At 35.8% G+C, this 22,031-nt stretch overlaps 1 protein-coding gene across 5 annotated transcripts in view; it reads left to right on the plus strand.

Moving 5' to 3' along the window:
• The window catches only part of TSGA10 (testis specific 10), a 93,372-nt gene that overhangs the window by 49,837 nt on the left and 21,504 nt on the right, over positions 1-22,031 (plus strand). For all 5 annotated transcript variants that reach the window (XM_061155944.1, XM_061155943.1, XM_061155942.1 and 2 more), the window contains 6 exons: positions 56-171; positions 2,401-2,555; positions 6,300-6,355; positions 7,420-7,588; positions 9,925-10,035; positions 11,942-12,127. In XM_061155944.1, the coding sequence (XP_061011927.1) occupies positions 56-171; positions 2,401-2,555; positions 6,300-6,355; positions 7,420-7,588; positions 9,925-10,035; positions 11,942-12,127 (793 nt within the window). The remainder of the gene's footprint in view (positions 1-55; positions 172-2,400; positions 2,556-6,299; positions 6,356-7,419; positions 7,589-9,924; positions 10,036-11,941; positions 12,128-22,031) is intronic.

Genomic DNA, 22,031 nt, shown 5'->3' on the forward strand with positions numbered 1-22,031 from the left:
AAAGTTGATAAAACATAAAATTTCAGAATTAGTTTTATTATTAAAATGTTTACAGACTTTTATATGAAAACACAGAGAAAGATCTTTCTGATACTCAGCGACACCTTGCTAAGAAAAAATATGAGCTACAGCTTACTCAGGAGAAAATTATGTGCTTGGATGAAAAAATTGGTGAGTTTTTTCCTGATGTTCCTTTTTGTTTTTTAAGTCTGGAAAAAAAAGTTTTCTTCTCTTCAGTTATAACATAGAGAAACTTAGAAATAGACCCTTAAGTTAAAAGTTTTTAGTCAAAAATCATGAGAAAATGTATTTTTCTTTGATAGTAAAATGTTTTACTTAAACTTAGATCCATAAATACTTAGACATGGCTTCATATTTTTCAATGAAGGAATAGCTAAACAAAGCAGCAGTACTTTGTAAATTTATGATGATCAATTTTAAACTTACAAGATTTTATATTATATTATATCATGCCCATAGCTGTTGTAATGAAATGTATTACATATATACTATTTTTGGTAGAAAGTATACGTAGATTTGGATATATCTATAGTTCATTTGAGTTTATAGAGAAGATTATTTTTATGAAGTCTCTTATGATTGTTTCTTACCAGTGTTCTTTATGAAAATATGGTCATAACTTAATCTTCTTGTAACTTTAAATTAAAATTTTGGTCAGGACAATAAAAGTACTCATTTTAAAATTGAATAAGACTTTTAAAGTTTGCTATTATGCAGATCAAAAATATCTGACATAAGCAATTAGGTGGGTGGGGTGCTTTTTACTGGGGCAGAAAGTATTAAAAGAAAATATAAAAGGAGAATATTGAAGAACTCATTTTTGGATTTTAAGTTCAAGTAAAAATGTAGGGTAAGTAGGTAAATAGATAAGTTAGTATCTCAGAAGAGAAATCTAAGCTAAAGATATACATTTAGGACACACCAGCATGTAAATGATATTTTAAAACCGTGAAATCACCTAGGGAAAATGTAGAGAATGAGGAGAAGAGGATCCAGGACTAAGAAGAAGCCAAAGAAGTAGGAAGAAAACCCAGAAGTGAGTGTCATTTGGGGAGGCAAGAGAGCAATGTGTTTTAGAAAGGAGGATATGATCAATTGTCAGATACTTTCGAGAAGCGAAATAAGATGAGAATGAAAACATATTGATTGGATTAACACATTGGAGGTTTTGGAAACATGGGTCCCCCAAAAGTTTGAATTATAGTGTTAGATGAAAAAGATGGAGTAGTCTGAGGAATGATTGGGAATGAGATGGTAGAGACAGGAGGGAACAGAAGTCAAACAGAAGTTTGGCTATTAAGAGTAGCAGAAAAATGGGGTGGTAGGATGCTAGGAGATCCTAGAATAGGTTAGAGTTTGTTTTCTGCAAATGGGAATGAACTCAGATATCAGAACACCCAAAACAAGTGGTTTGCCTAGGGAAGAAACAAGATACATCCCTTTTGTATACATCACCCTCTTGTGATATGGAATTCCACTCTCAGTGCCGCAGTGGGTGGCCCTTAGTAGTTGTTTACCTAGAGGTCTAGTCACACCAACTTTCTTTGGGTAGAGATGGTCTAGACCAGTGCTCCTCAAACTTCAGGAGAGCTAAGCTCACTGGAGCCAGGCTCCTCGGAGTAGGATATGCCAGGGCTTTTGTATCTTTCCCAGGGTGCTTGTTGAAACATAAATTGCTCTGCCCACTCAGAATTTCTAATTCAGTAGGTCTAGGATGGGACCTAAGGATTTGTATTTCTAACAAGTTCCCAGGTGATGCCGATGGTTCTGGTTGAAAAACCACAATTTGAAAACCACTTTTCTATACCAATTATACAGGACTTCAACACTGACACTGGCATTCCAGCATACTTACAAAGCAAATCAGACTTCTTGGGATGATTTTTTTCTAGGAATGTTTATAACAGTGCTGTGGAGAAAATCAGAATATTAGAAGATATTTGACTCCAATGATGACTTAACTGAATATATTTTTAAGATCTGGTAGCTACCAATTTATATGCAATAGTGATTTGAAGCTAAAGGAAGGTGAAATTAGAAGAGAAAAAAAAAAAAATCAACATTCCATGTACTTTCTCCACACACCTTCCCCTCTCCCACCACACATTCTACTTTGAGAACTTGTTACATAGAACTTTCCTTTGCTGTTCTAATTCAAATGTGTTAATTGTGCTTTTTCAGTTATAAGTCATTTAGAATGATTAATCTTCATTTTTAATCACTAACAACAAAAGCCATTTTAAAATTTGGGATAGAGTATTTTATCTTTAGTCATTGAATATAGTATAGGAGAATTTACTTTAAAAAGTACTTCACTCTGCTTGAACTGGAAAAATTTTTATCTTTTTTAAAACAATGCCTTTATGATTACACATTTAGATAATTTTACAAGACAAAGTATTGCCCAACGAGAAGAAATCAGCATTCTTGGTGCAACCCTCAATGATTTGGCTAAAGAAAAGGAATGCCTGCAAGCATGTTTGGATAAAAAATCTGAGAATATTGCGTCCCTTGGAGAGAGTTTGGCAATGAAAGTATGTTCTGAGAACTGTGATTTAAAAGAAATGTTTGAACTTGAATCTGAATAAAATAATAGGATTTTCCCAACTTTTTTTCCTTAGAGAGGTGAAACTTTAAAATCTGATTTTGAAATATTTCAGGATAGTCTTAGGAAATATATGTTCAAATTCACTAGCTAATATTTTTAAATAAATTTTTCTCTCATCAATTTCTGATCAACTTTTACTAACAATAACTAATTCAAACATCTCAAAATGTAAAGCATAATTTAAAAAAAGCAGTGAGACTGATTTCTTTTTAAAAGCGCACCAGAACTTATATTTTCAAGTAGCCACCTTGGGAGGCAATATATGTCATTAAATACAATGAAGTTTATATTCAAAATTAGGATCATGTTTTTCCATCATCTTCAGCCTTTGAGAGTGGATCATATGGAACTGGTAAACAAATTGGGTGATAAACTTCATCCCACAGTTTTGTTGTTCAAACAACGACAAATAAAGGTGTTTTGAAATAATGACCCCCTTTCTAGCTCATAAACTGATTCTGAAGGCAATTCCTAAACTGTTTACTACAAATGTCTTAAGCAAAGGCAGCATCAGACTGGCTTAGGGTCTTTCCCCTCTGTAAGGGCACTAACTTAGAGGGTCTTTCCCTCTAAGGGAACTAAGCCATTCACTCATCCATCCATCCATCCATTCAACAAACATTTATTGACATGTACCAGGTATTACGTTAGAAACTGGGACTGAGTGGGCATACCTTCCAAAGGCCTGTGGTATAATTCAAAGCAAGATAAAGAAAGATGCTGTTATGATGGAATATGCCAAGCGCCATAATGGCACATGCCCAATGTATGAGTGAAGTTTGGCAGAAACATCTGATTCAGGCCAGGGGTTGGATTAGGGGAGGAAGAATATCTAGGAAGCCTTCCACACGGTGATGGTGCTTATACTACCCTGAAAGGTGACTAGAAATTAGCCAGAAAAAGATTTAGAGAAAGGAGTGATCCAGAATGGTAGAGCGCTGTTTAGAGAAAAGGTGATCCAAACAAGTAGAGCAACTTATATGGAAGCCCAGTGGCTTTCATCAGAGAATTTGGTGAGATTTCTTGATAGATTTCATACTAAACTATCAAGAAATAGAGTGCAAGGAGGGGCATATGGGGGCATGAAGACAGGTAAAAGATAAGATGGGATAGATAAGCAACAAATCAAAAATACATGAGATGTTGAGTTTAGATACCATCATCATGGATGTAGAGGATCATTGAAATCATGTAAATGAGTTGTTACAATTAGATCTTTAAAGCATTATCCTGTCATTTGTTAATCCATTGTAAAAAGTGGGTTGTAGGGAAATGAGAGTAGTGACAGGACACTAGTTAGGAGTAAGGTGATAAGAACTGTATTAGGAAGTGACAGTGTCCATGAGAGAAACAGATAGCTCTGTTTAGGAAGTAAGACTGACAGGATGTGCTTTCTGACTTAGGAGCCCAATGACTAGTTCCTGTGTGTGAAGTAGGAAACACAGGACACAGAGCAAGCTTAGTGAGGAAGGTTATCAACATGCCTTTGTGACATGAGTTGAATCTTGTATTTTAAGGTTTGCAGAGAAAATTGAAGTTAATAGATTTGGATATCATGAGCATAATTGAAGTTATCAAAGTACACGAGGTAGTAAATTTTGGCTTAACTGGAAAAGTCTGATTAATTTCACGTCTTCCACTCTGCTAACTGTACCAATATTATCTTCTCCTTCACAAAGAATATTGAGTTGCAAGTCCATTTCAAAATTGAGCATTATATAGGATTATGAATGTAAACACATCCATCCTATGAAGGGAAAACAGTGTTACACATTCAAAAGAGGAAATGTTCTATACAATGATATTTCAGAGCTGAATTTATAATACCTTTCAGTGAAAAATAGTAGTTTTATTAGTTTAATCTGGAGATTACATTGGAAAAGTAATTACTATGGAAAAGTCTATATTATAGTGAATAAAGTTAATTTGGCCTGGTAAGCATAGTTTTTTAAAATTTGTCCTACTACTTGATACCAATTAAAGTTAGAAAATTCAATAGCAAGTTCACAGACTTTTGAATCATAAAAGTCAGAATTATTTGTATAAAATTTTAGTTTGTTTCTTTTTTCTGAGTAGATATATGACCACCCTGTCCACGTTGAATTTTTTTTTTTTCACGTTGAATTTTTCACAATTAGCTTGAATCTACGTCTCTGATTGGACAAATATATTAAGATTGTACAAGGATTATCAAGTTGATAATGATATAAATTTTCAAAAATGGTACTATTTGCGTCACATTAAGAGAAAAATAGTCTAGGAGGATATATTATTGGATTCTATACAGTAATTTTGTTTGCCCGGAATACTTTTGCAGTATTTTTAGAGACTCTTTCAAGGAATTTCTGTTGATAAAAGAGAGATCTTTTTAGGCCTATAAGCCATGTTTAAATCTTAACCAAGTAACAGCTGTCAGAAATACTAGAAATTCAGTTAGCTTTTCAGAATTTATTTAGAAGTGTGTTAAGTTGTATTTCCAAAGCATTTGTAAATATTCCGTAGTAAGCAGTATTTTCTCTTTGTTTTTCCTCCATTGGCTGTGATTCTTTAAGGGATTTAACAGTTTTGCTAATGGATATTTTAACCATACTTCAGTATCCATTATGGCCAGATACGGAATCTGTGCCATTCTGTCAGAAAACAGAGCTAAAAATACCCTAGAGAAGAACACATGAGTAAAGAAGGATCAGACACACACACACACACACACACACACACACACGCACACACACGCACACACAGAGTTGTCTCTGATGATGGGAGCAGCACTGGCTGGGAACTACAGGTTTCATTTTCATCTTGTTACTTGGTTACTAAGATTTGAAAATTTAAAAGGCAAAGTGCAATCTGGTTATTTTAGTGGAAGAATAATTTTTCTACTTTTTAAGGACTTAATGTCAATGCTAAGTGTCTATGTGTAGTGTCTGTTACTAGTTCCAGGATCAGCTAGTTTTTTTAAAGGAGGACATCTGGAAATGGTATTGATGGCATTAAGATATTCCCCCTCATCTCAGTCTTGATTGATTCCACTAATTCTACTCCCTCTCTACACCCTTGAAAAAGAAAAATAGAAATAATTTATTTCTTGCACTTTTGCTCTAGGCCTGCTTACTAGCTTACACCTAAAATTAATAGTATACTTCTATAAGTATTCCCACTGTAACAGCTTTTTCAAGGTGATGTTGACGACTGATATATATGGTGTACTCTGTCAAGGTCATTATTCTTAATAACTAAATTTAATTTTACATGATTCACTTTCCTGGGTTTTATAACATGAAGAAGTAAGGAAATAAATCAGTCCTATTTCCAGTAGAGAACCCAGTGCCAAATCATTGGGTTTCCTCCAAAAACAGGGTGCTTAAGGGGTTCTTATGTTCTGGGTGACTGCACAAAACATCTTTTAATGGTATTTGATGTGATGATCTCATATAAATATACCTAAGTATAGTCTTTGTTTTGAGGAGCACAATCAATTGTTTTTATCCAGTACAGATACTCACATTGATAAATTAAGCATTAGTTTTAAAACATAGCAAGAATAGAACACAAGTGTTTAAAAACAACTGTAAATCAAAAAGGAGGTGGGAAATTCTTCTAATATATTCACTTTTAACAGAAATAACAGTTTAAGATAATTTTGTATTTAATACTTATATTATTTTTCAAGGAAAAGACCATTTCAGGCATGAAGAATATCATTGCTGAGATGGAACAGGCATCAAGGTAAATCACTTACTCAAGAAAGATTTGATCACTTATTGGGGGGCAAAGTACTATGTTAGGTACAAAGATAGAAACAAGGGGCTTAGTGTTATGTATAAGATGCTAGCTCTCTAATGTTGAAAGGAGGCCTGAGTCTGTTTGAGGAAGTAAAGGGAAGATCTGGTGTTTGCCAAAGATAGGAAAGAGAAGAGCATTCAAGATAGAAAGAGTAGCAAAGAGCCATAGAGAACCACAGGTGGGGTTCAAAAGTCTCTGGAATGACAAGTATGTTGGAACCCAAAGCGTAAGGGGAGAAACGAAGGAGAGGCTAGGCAGGCAGGCAGAGGCCTGTGATACAGACAGATGAGCCTGTGGGCAGTGAGAAATCACTAAAGGCTGGTGAGATGTTTTTTGTCAGAGAGATTACACAGGCTGAATAGGTGATGAGAGACTGGCCTTAGGAGGCTGAGGGACAGGGCTGTGGTGTTTGTGAGGGAAAGAATCTAGGAAAGTGCCAAATGCTAGTGATGAATACTAGACATGATGAACCTACATGGAAAAAGATTTTTCTTTGACTTTGAAGAGTTTCCAAGACCTTCTTGTAGGTATGTCTAGTGAGCAGTCAAATATGAGTCTAGAGTGTAAAGACGAGGGGGTCATTTCAGAGTTGTCTGAGTGTAGATAGGGTTGGGAGCCTCAAATATGAATAGGAACTGTCAGAAAGAGAAGGGCTGGCATGAGAAGAATCTGGAGGCTAAGGGTTAAGCCCTGAGAACCACTCATTTTCACAAGGGCAGAGGAAGAGGAGCATCTAGCATCTAGCATCTTCTTGAGCATCAGAAGTTTTGAATCTGTAACCAGTCATTGACTACTGTGTGTATTTATTTGGCATCTTTTTCATAGTGTGATGTTGGCAACACAGAGAAACTTCAATGCACTATCTTTGCAGTATTTATTCCTGCAAATTTAAATGTGTTTAAAACTCTTTAAATGTTTTCACGCTGTCTATCTTCTGTCTCATGAAAATTTGTTATTCTGTTTCGGTAAAATGTCTCTTCTCATGTACTGCCTGATTTGTGGAATAGACAGTCTACTGAAGCCCTCATTATGTGTGAACAAGACATTTCCAGAATGCGCCGGCAGTTGGATGAGACAAATGATGAGCTGGCTCAAATAGCCAGGGAGAGGGACATCTTGGCTCATGAGAATGACAATCTCCAAGAACAGTTTGCTAAAGCTAAACAAGAAAACCAGGTATACTTGCTCCTAGAATCTTTTTCTCTGAGAAAGATATATTTCTTCTGAGCTACAGCCCTCGTTTCATTTCATAGAAAAGCTCAGGCTTTGGAACTAGCCATTTTTAAAATCTTTATTACACAGAAAATAAATGAAATTTTCAAACATATGGTTAAATATTAGAGAACAGGGGTGTACCATTTGTATTAAATCTTAGGAAGTACTTCCTTAGTGAAGGATAAATATTGGAATAAACTAGCAAATGAAGATAACCTTCTGAAATGGTTAAGAAAAGAGTAGGTTTATTTGATGGACTATATGCTGTTAATATGAGTATATTGACTGTGGCACGTTATTTGGTCCTCTTTAGCACTGTGATTCTTTTTAGGAAAATTTCTCTTATAATTAGTTCGTCTCTAAGCCAGTACAGTTCAGTTTTATCAAGAGCTCGCATTACCAGTATCACTTTTAATTTTATCATTAGAAAATTTTCCTTGAAAACTTTCTTCCCCCATTGAAATTCTTCAATACAAATGATTTCCTTCACTTTGCTGTCACTCTCAATGTGTTTAGTTTGCATCATAAAAGTCTGTATTTTTAAACTGCTAAATAATTTAATTTACATAATCAGATATAAAGATGCCAAGCTTTGTTAATTATTAAAAAGTTGTTTGAGGTGTTAAGGTAGTTTTTTCAAAAGTTAATGAACACTGGGATCCTGGAACAGAAAAAGGACATTCCATAAAAATGGAAGGAGTAGGAATAAATTATGGACTTCAGTTAATAACTATCAACATTGGTTCGTGAATTGTGACATGTAGTATACTAATATAAGATTAACGTTAATAATAGAGAAAACTGAGTATAGCCTATATGGGCACTCTCTATACCATTTTAATAACTTTTCTATAAATCAAAACTTTTAAAATAAAGTTTAATTTTTAAAAGTTAATAGCAATAAAAACAAGAGATGTGAACTTATAGAATCTACTTTTGTGTGCTCTATTTACCGCTAAAGCAAATAGGCTAAAGCTAACTGTAACTAATATTTATGAAAATTAGATGAAAAGCTCTCATCTTTACCATGCAGTTATATGCTGTTAACTTTTTTTTTTTTTTACTGATTTTCAATATACTTTAAAAATTTTATACTGTCTTTTACATGAACTTTTTAATGTAGCTGGGATAAAACCACATACCACTTTACATCATGCTTTGTTCTACATGAGAAGACAACAGAGTGAAGTATTTAAGACTCACATGAGTGCAAGTCCCCCCTCCTGGCTGTGTGATCATATCAACTGTAAAAACGGAGAGTAGATGAGAATATGCCTGGCAAGAACTTAGAGCATCTAGTATTATCACTTGATAAATATTTTGTAACTGTTATTAGCTTACTATAACATCATAGTTGTTTGTTATACCTTAATAAACATGTTTCATAATCAGAAGAAAATTATTACCATAACAATATACAAATGTTCAAGAGTAAATTTTTCCTATGTTTGGGTCATAGGGCCCAAATGTAGAAGATGGACCCCTCTGTGTTGTTAAAAAACCCATATCATAGAAGATTTGGAAAACAGAAACCTTAAAATAATTTCTCGCTCAATACCACGATTTTAAACAAATTGAGATGTTTTTAGTGTTTAATCCTGATTTTTTTAAATATGCATTAACATTTTTCTCTGTTATTAAAAATTTTTTCCAAACTTTTTCATGGATGCATAATGTTTTGTGTGGTTTTACCACTAGGTGGATACTGTTATTTATTGCATCATTCACCTAATGAATAAATATTGTCACAGAGCAAATAATTCCTTAGTAGACATTCCTTTTCATTAGGTTTTATAGATTTGCTTTCAAATGGAATCAAACGCTTATGAGGTGTAATTTTTAAATTAAGAAACCTTCTGAGTGGACATGAGTCTAGTGAATACCCATGTATCCATCTCTTACCTTTAACAAAAGCCAACGTATTTGTCTTTCTTGTTTTTATGAGCTTTTAAAAATGTCTCTTAATACATCACCAGGTAGAAGATCACAGATTTGCTTTCCTCAAATTTACATTTATTCCAATAGTACATAAAAATGTACATTCCTTGCCATATCTTTGATTGCTAATAAATTTTAACTTTAAGTATTATCCGTTTGTGGTTCCTTTTTTGTGAATTGTGTTTGGGTTCTTTGTCCACTTACTGTTAGGACTCCTGTGTTTTCTCACTGTTTTTATATGAGATTTATGTATTAAGTATATTAATTTTATTTATCATATTGTAAATATTTAAATATTTATGGTGGTTTTGATGTAGAACAATTTTCAGTTTTTTGTAAAATCTGTCTTTGTCTCATAGGCACTGTCTAAGAAACTGAATGATACTCATAATGAACTTAGTGACATTAAACAGAAGGTTCAAGACACTAATCTGGAGGTTAATAAACTGAAGAATATATTAAAGTCTGAAGTACGTATACATTTATTTTCCCTTTGGCCCAAGATAGCTGAGTTTGCACAAGAGCTATTGATTGATTGCACTCATAGGAATGGCTGCATCAAGTGCATTTCTTTAATGCATAGCATATTCTAATGTTGACAATTGTGTGTTAACTATATATTTAGAAGGTCACCAGTATCCAGAAAGGTAACTCAAGAATGCACCCCTTTTGGTTATGCCACTTAACCATTTTAGATAAGTAGAACCCTCCTAACTGGATGGAGGACAAGGGGCCAGAATCAACATGGGCTCACTTATATTTGGAAATGGTAATTGACAATTACAAACCTTTGACGAAAGAGGCTTCACCTGATTGCGTAGCAAATCAGAATTGATCACTCTGTTGTGGGACCATCTATTTCTTAGGGCCAGAGGGCAATGGCTCTCTTCTCTATTTCTCTGTTAGTAACCAGTTGACATAAAGCTGTAGGGCAGTTTTAAAAGAATGATATACAGTAAGTGCTACAGAAAGTTAAAGAGAGTAAAAATTGATGTGAGTAAAATTCAGTTTATGTACACTGTACCATGTATCTCCCAAGTAAATACTCTGTACACAACTGTTATATTTTTAGTACAGTAATAGGAAACACACATCTGATTCCTACTGGCACATCGGGAATATCTGAATCTTAAAAGCCAATACAGTAGATTAGTATGTTAACTTAATCAACAGACTTGGCACAGATCCTCCATATTGGTCAAGGTACCATTAGACCACAAGGTGGCGATATTAACTGAATTTCAACCAATCTCATGATTAATCATATTTGTGAGGACTTAAATCTTGATTTGAAAGTCTTATACAATTAGAGGTGTTGTTTATTGTAATTTTGGCAATAAATGTAGCCCGTGTTTCTAAACTGTTTACTAACAAGTAGGATAGAAAGAGATCAAGGGTCCTTTAAATTAATTATCAGAATTATAAATAAGTTTTTAGAATGGGTTAGTCAAACCATACTATTAAAATAATTTTTTTAAATGTATTTTGTAAAAGTAGCTTCATAATTATTACTCAACATAGTCTATTGTTTGTGGAGCTGATTGTTTTCTTTTAGAAATAAGCTCCTACTTTAGTCAGTCTATAGGGTCTAACAATGTGGTTCTTATTGTACGCCCAGTATATTCATTCATGTATATTTGGTGGGCTTCCCTGGTAGCCAACTCATAGGTTCTAACAATGTGGTTCTATATTGTACGCCCAGTATATACCTGAATGTAAATGTATGAATAGTGTTTATCAGCATATTTTACTTCTGAGCAACTTCAGGCAAGTTGTTAGAACAGGGAGCAAAAGTGAGTCATAGAACAGCCTGTGGTGGAGAAGATTAAGGCTTGGGTTATGAATGAAAGGCAGGAACCAGATAGGAAATACACCAAACCCAGAGATTTATCAGAAGCTGATGCTTAAGATATGCAAGCGGTCAGAAGCTCTGTAGTCACAGTACCACCCAAAAGAGCAGCTGGAACCCCGGAATACATAGATACAAAAGGTCAGGTCAAGGCAGAAACTCAGAAACCAGACCAGCAAGTAGTCAGCAAGCAGATATATAGGGAAAAGAGGCAATGAGGAGTTTTGTTTAAACAAAAGCAAATGTAAAAACATATTCATTGAGGTCTGGAAGATAAGAGTAAAACCATAACCGTACTAGAGTGTGTGTGACTCAGGAACCAGGGCAGATCCTTGGCCCATTCCCTTTTGTTAATTATTAATTGACCAATTTTCTAAATTGAGAGTATAGATAGGATTCCTTGAGGTTATGCTATAGATGGTCCTCTTGACAAGTAAATTCCTAGTGACCTGGCAAATAATGTTTAATTTGCATCATATGTTTAACATTTTACTCTTTTAAAGTAACACGTAAGATTTACTTTTTAGGAATCTGAGAACAGGCAAATGATGGACCAACTCCGAAAAGCCAACGAAGATGCTGAAAACTGGGAAAATAAGGCCCGTCAAGCAGAGGCAGATAACAATACCCTCAAATTAGAACTTATCACTGCTGAGGCAGAGGGGAACAGATTAAAAGAAAAAGTAGATGCCCTCAATAGAGAGGTCGAGCAGGTAAATCTGGGAAAATATGCTTGTTGTACATCCTGCATCATATTTAAAAGAGTTTTGTTTAGCTTTCCATAAATTAAGTGTATAACAAACACTTAGGTTATCTAAGTATACTGTGAATTGTAGTCTCTCTGTTAAGTGTTCTCCACACTGTTTCTCTAATCTCTTACCTAAGTTAGAAAGTTAAGTCGCTCAGTCATGTCCGACTCTTTGCAACTCCATGAACTGTAGCCCACCAGGCTCCTCCATCCATGGGATTCTCCAGGCAAGAAACCTGGAGTGGGTTGCCATTTCCTTCTCTAGGGAATCTTCTTGACCCAGGGATTGAACCCAGGTCTCCCGCATTGCAGGCAGACACTTTAACCTCTGAGTCACCAGGAAAGCCATCTCTTACCTAACCTGCAACTATTAATAGAATAATCTTTAGCATTTTAAAAAATTAGAAACTATTTCAAGCATACAAAAACAGTGTCCTCCCCAAAAGTAATATAAAAGGCCCACATAAGCCCATGTGCAAGGTTGAAGAACGCTAACATTTTGCCATTTTTATAAAGAATATATTTATCATTTAAATAAAGTGTCTCTTTATTTAAAGAAACAAAACATTGCAGACCCAGCTCCACATCCTTTTCCTCCCCCGCTCTTGTGGTTGGTGTGTAGAACTTTGATGTCAGTGTATAACTCTCTTGCATGTTTGTACTTTATCTACATACCTGTCACCCACAAATGATGTATAATGTTTTGTGTACTTTGGGTTTTGGGGGGTTTTGCTGTTTTCTAAAAAACTTTATTAGGGTCTAGCTGCTTAACAATGCTGTGTTGGTCTCTGCTATCCAGCAGAGTGACCCAGCCATGCGCACACATGGACCCGCCCTTCTGTGGACTTCCTTCCCGTTTAGGCCACCACAGAGCCCTGAGTAGCGCTCCCTGCGCTGTAGAGTAGGTTCTCATTAGTTACCTATGTCATACACAGTCTCAGTAGTAAGTATGTGTCAATCCAATCTCCCAGTTCATCCTATCTCCCCCTTCTCCCCCTTGGCACGTATGTTGTTTTCTCTACATGTTTTCTTTCTGTGTCTCTGTTTCTGCTTTGTAAATAAGACTGTCTGTACCAGTGTTTTTTTTTCAGATCCCACCTATGTATGTTAATATATATTTGTTTTTCTCTTTCTGACTTACTTTGCTCTATAATAGGCTCTAGCTTCATCCACTTCATTAGAACTAACTCAAATGTGTTCTTCTTTATAGCTGAGTAGTATTCCATTGTAATATATGTACCACATCTTCTTTATCCATTCCTCTGTCAATGGACACTTAGATTGCTTCCATGTCCTGGTTATTATAAATAGTGCTGCAGTTAATTCTGGGGTGCCTGTATCTTTTGGAATTATGATTTTATCTGGATATATGCCCAGGAGTGGGATTGCTGGATCATATGGTAGCTCTATTTTTAGTTTTTAAAGGAACACCCAACCTGTTTTTCATAGTGGCTGTACCAATTTATTGAGACATTCCCACCAACAGTATAGGAGGGCTCCTTTTTCTCTGCACTCTCTACAGCATTTATTGTTTATAGATTTTTTTGATGATGGCTATTCTGACAGGTATGAGGTGATACCTCATTGTAGTTTTGATATGCATCTCCCTAATAATTAGTGATGTTGAACATCTTTTTCATGTGCTTTTTAGCCATCTGTATGTCTTCTTTGGGAAAATGTCTATTTAGATCTTCCACCCATTTTTTGATTGGGTTAATTGGCTTTTTTTTTTTTTAATATTGAGCTGCATGAACTTCTCCTATATTTTGGAGATTAATCCTTTGTTGGTTGCTTCGTTTGCAAGTATTTCCTCCCATTCTGAGGGTTGTCTTTTTGTTTTGTTCATGATTTCTGTTGCTGTGCAAAAGCTTTTAAGTTTATTTAGCTATTACTTTTTTATTTAGCTATTTATTTATTTAGCTATTTACTTTTTATTTTCACTATTCTAGGAGGTGGATTGAAAAAGATCTTGCTCCAATTTATGTCAAAGAGTTATGTTTTCCACCAAGTGTTTTATAGTATCTGGCCTTACATTTAGGTCTTTAATCCATCTTGAGTTTACTTTTGTCTATGGTGTTAAGAAGTGTTCTAATTTCATTCTTTTACACGTAGCTGTCCAGTTTTAACTTCCTGTTTTAAATTTCATAGATTTCTTCTCTTATTTTTTTCTTTTCTTCTCCTTCCTTTCAATTTGCTTCTTTTTCCAGTTTCCTAATGTGGAAGCTTAGATTATTGACTTTAGATCTTTCTTCTTTTCTAATAAATGCATTCACTGCTACAAATTTCCTTTAGCTACTGCTTTCACTGCATGCCACTAATTTTGATAAGTTATGTTTTACTTTAGTTAAAATATCAAAATATTTCTCTTGAAATTTCTTTTCTGAGCCATGTGTTATTTAGAAGTGTGTTGTTTAATCTCCACATATTTGGGGATTTTCCAGTTATCTTTCTGTTATTGATTTCCAGCTCAATTTTACTGTGGTTGGAGAGCATACTTAGTATGATTTATATTTTTAAAAATTTGTTAGGCTGGGACTTTCCTGGCAGTCCAGTGGTTGGGACTTCACCTTCCGAAGTGCAGGGAGTGTGGACTCAGTGTTCCAGGAGCTCAGATCCTACATGGCCCAGGGCCAAAAAACTAAAGCATAAAAAAAAGCATCAATATTGTCACAAGTTCAATAAAGACTTTAAAAATGGTCGACATCAAAGAAAATCTTTAAAAAATTGTTAATTTATGTTTTGTAGCCCATATGTAGTCTCAGTTCAGTTCAGTTCAGTTCAGTCGCTCAGTCGTGTCCGACTCTGCGACCCCATGAACCACAGTACGCCAGGCCTCCCTGTCCTGGCGTATGTAGTCTACTTAGAGAATATTCCACATGAGCTTTAGAAGAATGTGCATTCTGCTATTGTTGAATGAAGTTTCTAGAACTGTCAGTTCCAGCGATTGGTACTGTCCAATTCAACCGTGTGGTTACTCATTTTCTGCCTGCTAGATCGGTCAGTTGCTGATAGGAGCATGATGTCGTCTCCAGCTGTAGTTGTGGACTTATGTGTCTCTCCTTGCCACGCTATCATTTCTTCCTTTATGTATGTTGACATGTTGTGTTGTTAGGTGCATACACTTTATGGGTTGTTATGTTTGGTGAATTAAGCTTTTTATCGTTATTTAATGTCTCCTCTTTATCTCTGGTAAGTTTCCTTGCTCTAAATCAGCTTGTTTAAAATTAATCTAACTACTCCAGCCTTCCTTTGATTTGTGTTTGCATCTTTATATTAAAGTGAGTTTCTTGTAAATACATATAGTTGAGTTTTGTTTTTTCCCCATTCTGACATCCTGATGTCCATTCACATATGCAATGATTATAGATATAGTTGGGTTAATAATTATCATATTTGTGACTGTTTTCTATTCATTGCCCTTGTTTTATGTTTCTTTTTTTTCTTTCCCTCACTTATTGCTTTTCTGGTTTTAGTTGAGCGTCTTTTATGATTATATTTTATCTCCTAAATTAACATATCAATATACTTCTTTTTTTAAACTTTTAAAGTGGTTACCCTACAATTTTCAGTATACACTTATGACTAAGTCTGCATTTTTAAATAGCACTATATGACTGCAGGAATAGTGCAGGTGTCTTTAACGTTGTGTTTGAAATTCCTCTCTCCCATTCTTTATAACATTACTGTCCATCAGTTTACTTATCCAAGAGCTATAATCACTGAATAAATGCTTGCTATTGTGTTGAACCAACTGTTATCTAGTAAATTAGTTAAAAATAAGAAAAATAAAAGATTTTATTTGACCTTAACTCATTCTGTCTCTAATGTCCTTCCGCTATTTGTGTAGATATGAGTTTCTCACATATGTTACGTAACTTAAGTGAAAATCTCTTTTCAACTTTTCTTCCAAGGAAAATCTACTAACAACACAACCCAGGGATCGAACCTGGGTCTCCTGCATTGCAGGCAGATTCTTTACTGTCTAAACCACCAGGGAAGCCCATGACCACCATCAGTTCAGTTCAGTTCAGCTCAGTCCCTCAGTCGTGTCTGACCCTTTGAGACACCATGGACTGCAGCACGTCAGGCCTCCCTGTCCATCACCAACTCCTGGAATTGACCCAAACTTATGCCCGTTGAGTCGGCGATGACATCCAACCACCTCATCCTCTGTCATACCTTTCTCCTCCCACCTGCAATCTTTTCCAACATCAGGATCTTTTCAAATGAGTCAGCTCTTCGCATCAAGTGGGCAAAGTATTGGAGTTTCAGCTTTAGCATCAGTCCTTCCAATGAACACTCAGGACTGATCTCCTTCAGGATGGACCAGTGGATCTCCTTGCAGTCCAAGGGACTCTCAAGAGTCTTCTCCAACACCACAGTTCAAAAGCATCAATTCTTCGGTGCTCAACTTTTTTTATAGTCCAACTCTCCCATCCATACATGACTACTGAAAAAAACCATAGCCTTGACTAGATAGACCTTTGTAGGCAAAGTAATGTCTCTGCTTTTTAATGTGCTGTCTAGGTTGGTCATAACTTTTCTTCTAAGGAGTAAGTATCTTTTAATTTCATGGCTGCAGTCACCATCTGCAGTGATTTTGGAGCCTAAAAAAATAAAGTCTGTCACTGTTTCCACTGTTTACCCATCTATTTGTCATGAAGTGATGGGACCGGATGCCATGATCTTAGTTTTCTGAATGTTGAGCTTTAAGCCAACTTTTTCACTCTCCTCTTTCACTTTCATCTAGAGGCTCTTTAGTTCTTCTTCACTTTCTGCCATAAGGGTGGTGTCATCTGCATATCTGAGGTTATTGATATTTCTCCAGCAATCTTGATTCCAGCTTGTTCTTCCTCCAGGCCAGCGTTTCTCATGATGTACTCTGCATAGAAGTTAAATAAGCAGAGTGGCAATGTACAGCCTTGACATACTCCTTTTCCTATTTGGAACCAGTCTGTTCCATGTCCAGTTCTAACTGTTGCTTTCTGACCTGCATATAGGTTTCTCAGGAGGTAGGTCAGGTGGTCTGGTATTCCCATCTCTTTCAGAATTTTCCACACTTTGTGGTGATCCACACAGTCAAAGACTTTGGCATAGTCAATAAAGCAGAAATAGATGTCTTTCTGGAACTCTCTTGGTTTTTTTTGATGATCCAGAGGATGTTTGCAATTTGATCTCTGGTTCCTCTGTCCTTTTCTAAAACCAGCTTGAACATCTGGAAGTTCATGGTTCATGTATTGTTGAAACCTGTCTTGGAGAATTTGAGCATTACTTTACTAGCATGTGAGATGAGTACAGTTGAGCAGTAGTTTGAGCATTCTTTGTCATTGCCTTTCTTTGGGAGTGGAGTGAAAACGGACCTTTTCCAGTCCTGTGGCCACTGCTGAGTTTTCCAAATTTGCTGGCATATTGAGTGCAGCACTTTCACAGCATCATCTATCAGGATTTGAATTAGCTCAACTGGAATTCCATCATCTCCACTAGCTTTGTTCATAGTGATGCTTCCTAAGGCCCACTTGACTTCACACTCCAGGATGTCTGGCTCTAGGTGAGTGATGATACCATCGTGATTATCTGGGTTATGAAAACGTTTTTTGTATAGTTCTTCTGTGTATTCTTGCCACCTCTTCTTAATATCTTCTGCTTCTGTTAGGTCCATACAGTTTCTGTCCTTTATTGAGCCCATCTTTGCATGAAATGTTCCCTTGGTATCTCTAATTTTCTTGAAGAGATCTCTAGTCTTTCCCATTCTATTGTTTTCCTCTATTTCTTTTCACTGATCACTGAGGAAGGCTTTCTTATCTCTCCTTATCCTTCTTGGGAACTCTGCATTCAAGTGGGTATCTCTTTCCTTTCCTCCTTTGTTTTTTGATTATCTTCTTTTTCACAGCTATTTTGTAAGTCCTCCTCAGACAGCCATTTTGCTTTTTTGAATTTCTTTTTCTTGGGGATGGTCTTGCTCCCTGTCTCCTGTACAGTGTCATGAATCTCGATCCATAGTTCATCAGGCACCCTATCTGTCAGATCTAGTCCCTTGAATCTATTTGTCATTTCTACTGTATAATCGTTAGGGATTTGATTTAGGTCATACCTGAATGGTCTAGTGGTTTTCCCTACTTTCTTCAACTTAAGTCTGAATCTGGCAATAAGGAGTTCATAATCTGAGCCACAGTCAGCTCCTGGTTTTGTTTTTGCTGACTGTATAGAGCTTCTCCATCTTTGGCTGCAAAGAATATAATCAATCTGATTTCGGTGTTGACCATCTGGTGATGTCTATGTGTAGAGTCTTCTCTTGTGTTGTTGGAAGAGGGTGTTTGCTATGACCAGTGCATTCTCTTGGCAAAACACTATTAACCTTTGCCCTGCTTCATTCTGTACTCTAAGGCCAAATTTGCCTGTTACTCCAGGTGTTTCTTTTTTTTTAAATTAATTAATTTATTTATCTTTTTTTTTTCATTTATTAGTTGGAGGCTAATTACTTCACAACATTTCAGTGGGTTTTGTCATACATTGACATGAATCAGCCATGGAGTTACATGTATTCCCCATCCTGATCCCCCCTCCCACCTCCCTCTCCACCCAATTCCTCTGGGTCTTCCCAGTGCACCAGGCCCGAGCACTTGTCTCATGCATCCCACCTGGGCTGGTGATCTGTTTCACTATAGATAATATACATGCTGTTCTTTCGAAACATCCCACCCTTACCTTCTCCCACAGAGTTCAAAAGTTTGTTCTGTACTTCTGTGTCTCTTTTTCTGTTTTGCATATAGGGTTATCGTTACCATCTTTCTAAATTCCATATAAATGTGTTAGTATGCTGTAATGTTCTTTATCTTTCTGGCTTACTTCACTCTGTATAATGGGCTCCAGTTTCATCCATCTCATTAGAACTGATTCAAATGAATTCTTTTTAACAGCTGAGTAATATTCCATGGTGTATATGTACCACAGCTTTCTTAGTCATTCGTCTGCTGATGGGCATCTAGGTTGCTTCCATGTCCTGGCTATTATAAACAGTGCTGCGATGAACATTGGGGTGCACGTGTCTCTTTCAGATCTGGTTTCCTCAGTGTGTATGCCCAGAAGTGGGATTGCTGGGTCATATGGCAGTTCTATTTCCAGTTTTTTAAGAAATCTCCACACAGTTTTCCATAGCGGCTGTACTAGTTTGCATTCCCACCAACAGTGTAAGAGGGTTCCCTTTTCTCCACACCCTCTCCAGGCATTTATTGCTTGTAGACTTTTGGATAGCAGCCATTCTGACTGGCCTGTAATGGTACCTCATTGTGGTTTTGATTTGCATTTCTCTGATAATGAGTGATGTTGAGCATCTTTTCATGTGTTTGTTAGCCATCTGTATGTCTTCTTTGGAGAAATGTCTGTTTAGTTCTTTGGCCCATTTTTTGATTGGGTCATTTATTTTTCTGGAATTGAGCTGCAGGAGATGCTTGTATATTTTTGAGATTAATCCTTTGTCTGTTTCTTCATTTGCTATTATTTTCTCCCAATCTGAGGGCTGTCTTTTCACCTTATTATAGTTTCCTTTGTAGTGCAAAAGCTTTTAAGTTTCATTAGGTCCCATTTGTTTATTTTTGCTTTTATTTCCAATATTGTGGGAGGTGGGTCATAGAGGATCTTGCTGTGATTTATGTCAAAGAGTGTTTTGCCTATGTTCTCCTCTAGGAGGTTTTTTTTTTTTTTTTTTTTTTTTTTTTTTTTTTCCTTCTTTTTTTTGTTGGTCTTGTTTAGCTCACAAGACCTCCAAAAATTGAGGGTCCTCTAGGAGTTTTATAGTTTCTGGTCTTACATTTAGATCTTTAATCCATTTTGAGTTCATTTTTGTGTATGGTGTTAGAAAGTGTTCTAGTTTCATTCTTTTACAAGTGGTTGACCAGTTTTCCCAGCACCACTTGTTAAAGAGGTTGTCTTTTTTCCATTGTATATCCTTGCCTCCTTTGTCAAAGATAAGGTGTCCATAGGTTCGTGGATTTATCTCTGGGCTTTCTATTCTGTTCCATTGATCTATATTTCTGTCTTTGTGCCAGTACCATATTGTCTTGATGACTGTGGCTTTGTAGTAGAGTCTGAAGTCAGGCAGGTTGATTCCTCCAGTTCCATTCTTCTTTCTCAAGATTACTTTGGCTATTCGAGGTTTTTTGTATTTCCATACAAATTGTGAAATTATTTGTTCTAGTTCTGTGAAAAATACCATTGGTAGCTTGATAGGGATTGCACTGAATCTATAGATTGCTTTGGGTAGAATAGCCATTTTCACAATATTGATTCTTCCAATCCATGAACACGGTATGTTTCATCATCTTTGTCCTCTTTGATTTCTTTCATCAGTGTTTTATAGTTTTCTATGTATAGGTCTTTTGTTTCTTTAGGTAGATATACTGCTAAGTATTTTATTCTTTTTGTTGCAATGGTGAATGGTATTGTTTCCTTAATTTCTCTTTTTGTTTTTTCATTGTTAGTATATAGGAATGCAAGGGATTCCTGTGTGTTAATTTTATATCCTGCAACTTTACTATATTCGTTGATTAGCTCTAGTAATTTTCTGGAAGAGTCTTTAGGGTTTTCTATGTAGAGGATCATGTCATCTGCAAACAGCGAGAGTTTCATTTCTTCTTTTCCTATCTGGATTCCTTTTACTTCTTTTTCTGCTCTGATTGTTGTGGCAAAACTTCCAACACTATGTTGAATAGTAGTGGTGAGAGTGGGCACCCTTGTCTTGTTCCTGATTTCAGGGGAAATGCTTTCAATTTTTCACCATTGAGGGTGATGCTTGCTGTGGGTTTGTCATATATAGCTTTTATTATGTTGAGGTATGTTCCTTCTATTCCTGCTTTCTGGAGAGTTTTAATCATAAATGAGTGTTGAATTTTGTCAAAGGCTTTCTCTGCATCTATTGAGATAATCGTATGGTTTTTATCTTTCAATTTGTTAATGTGGTGTATTACATTGATTGATTTGCAGATATTAAAGAATCCTTGCATTCCTGGGATAAAGCCCACTTGGTCATGGTGTATGATTTTTTTAATATGTTGTTGGATTCTGTTTGCTAGAATTTTGTTAAGGATTTTTGCATCTATGTTCATTAGTGATATTGGCCTGTAGTTTTCTTTTTTTGTGGCATCTTTGTCTGGTTTTGGAATTAGGGTGATGGTGGCCTCATAGAATGAGTTTGGAAGTTTACCTTCTTCTGCAATTTTCTGGAAGAGTTTGAGTAAGATAAGTGTTAGCTCTTCTCTACATTTTTGGTAGAATTCAGCTGTGAAGCCATCTGATCCTGGGCTTTTGTTTGCTGGAAGATTTTTGATCACAGTTTCGATTTCCTTGCTTATGATGGGTCTGTTAAGGTCTTCTATTTCTTCCTGGTTCAGTTTTGGAAAGTTATAATTTTCTAAGAATTTGTCCATTTCATCCAAGTTATCCATTTTATTGGCATAGAGCTGCTGGTAGTAGTCTCTTATGATCCTTTGTATTTCAGTGTTGTCTGTGGTGATCTCTCCATTTTCATTTCTAATTTTGTTAATTTGGTTCTTCTCTCTTTGTTTCTTAATGAGTCTTGCTAATGGTTTGTCAATTTTGTTTATTTTTTCAGAAAACCAGCTTTTAGCTTTGTTGATTTTTGCTATGGTCTCTTTAGTTTCTTTTGCATTTATTTCTGCCCTAATTTTTACGATTTCTTTCCTTCTGCTAACCCTGGGGTTCTTCATTTCTTCCTTCTCTAATTGCTTTAGGTGTAGAGGTAGGTTATTTATTTGGTTTTTTTCTTGTTTCTTGATGTAAGCCTGTAATGCTATGAACCTTCCCCTTAGCACTGCTTTTACAGTGTCCCATAGGTTTTGGGTTGTTGTGTTTTC

The sequence above is a fragment of the Dama dama genome, chromosome 11 (genome assembly GCF_033118175.1).
Source record: "Dama dama isolate Ldn47 chromosome 11, ASM3311817v1, whole genome shotgun sequence".
In the NCBI taxonomy this organism is placed as follows: domain Eukaryota; kingdom Metazoa; phylum Chordata; class Mammalia; order Artiodactyla; family Cervidae; genus Dama; species Dama dama.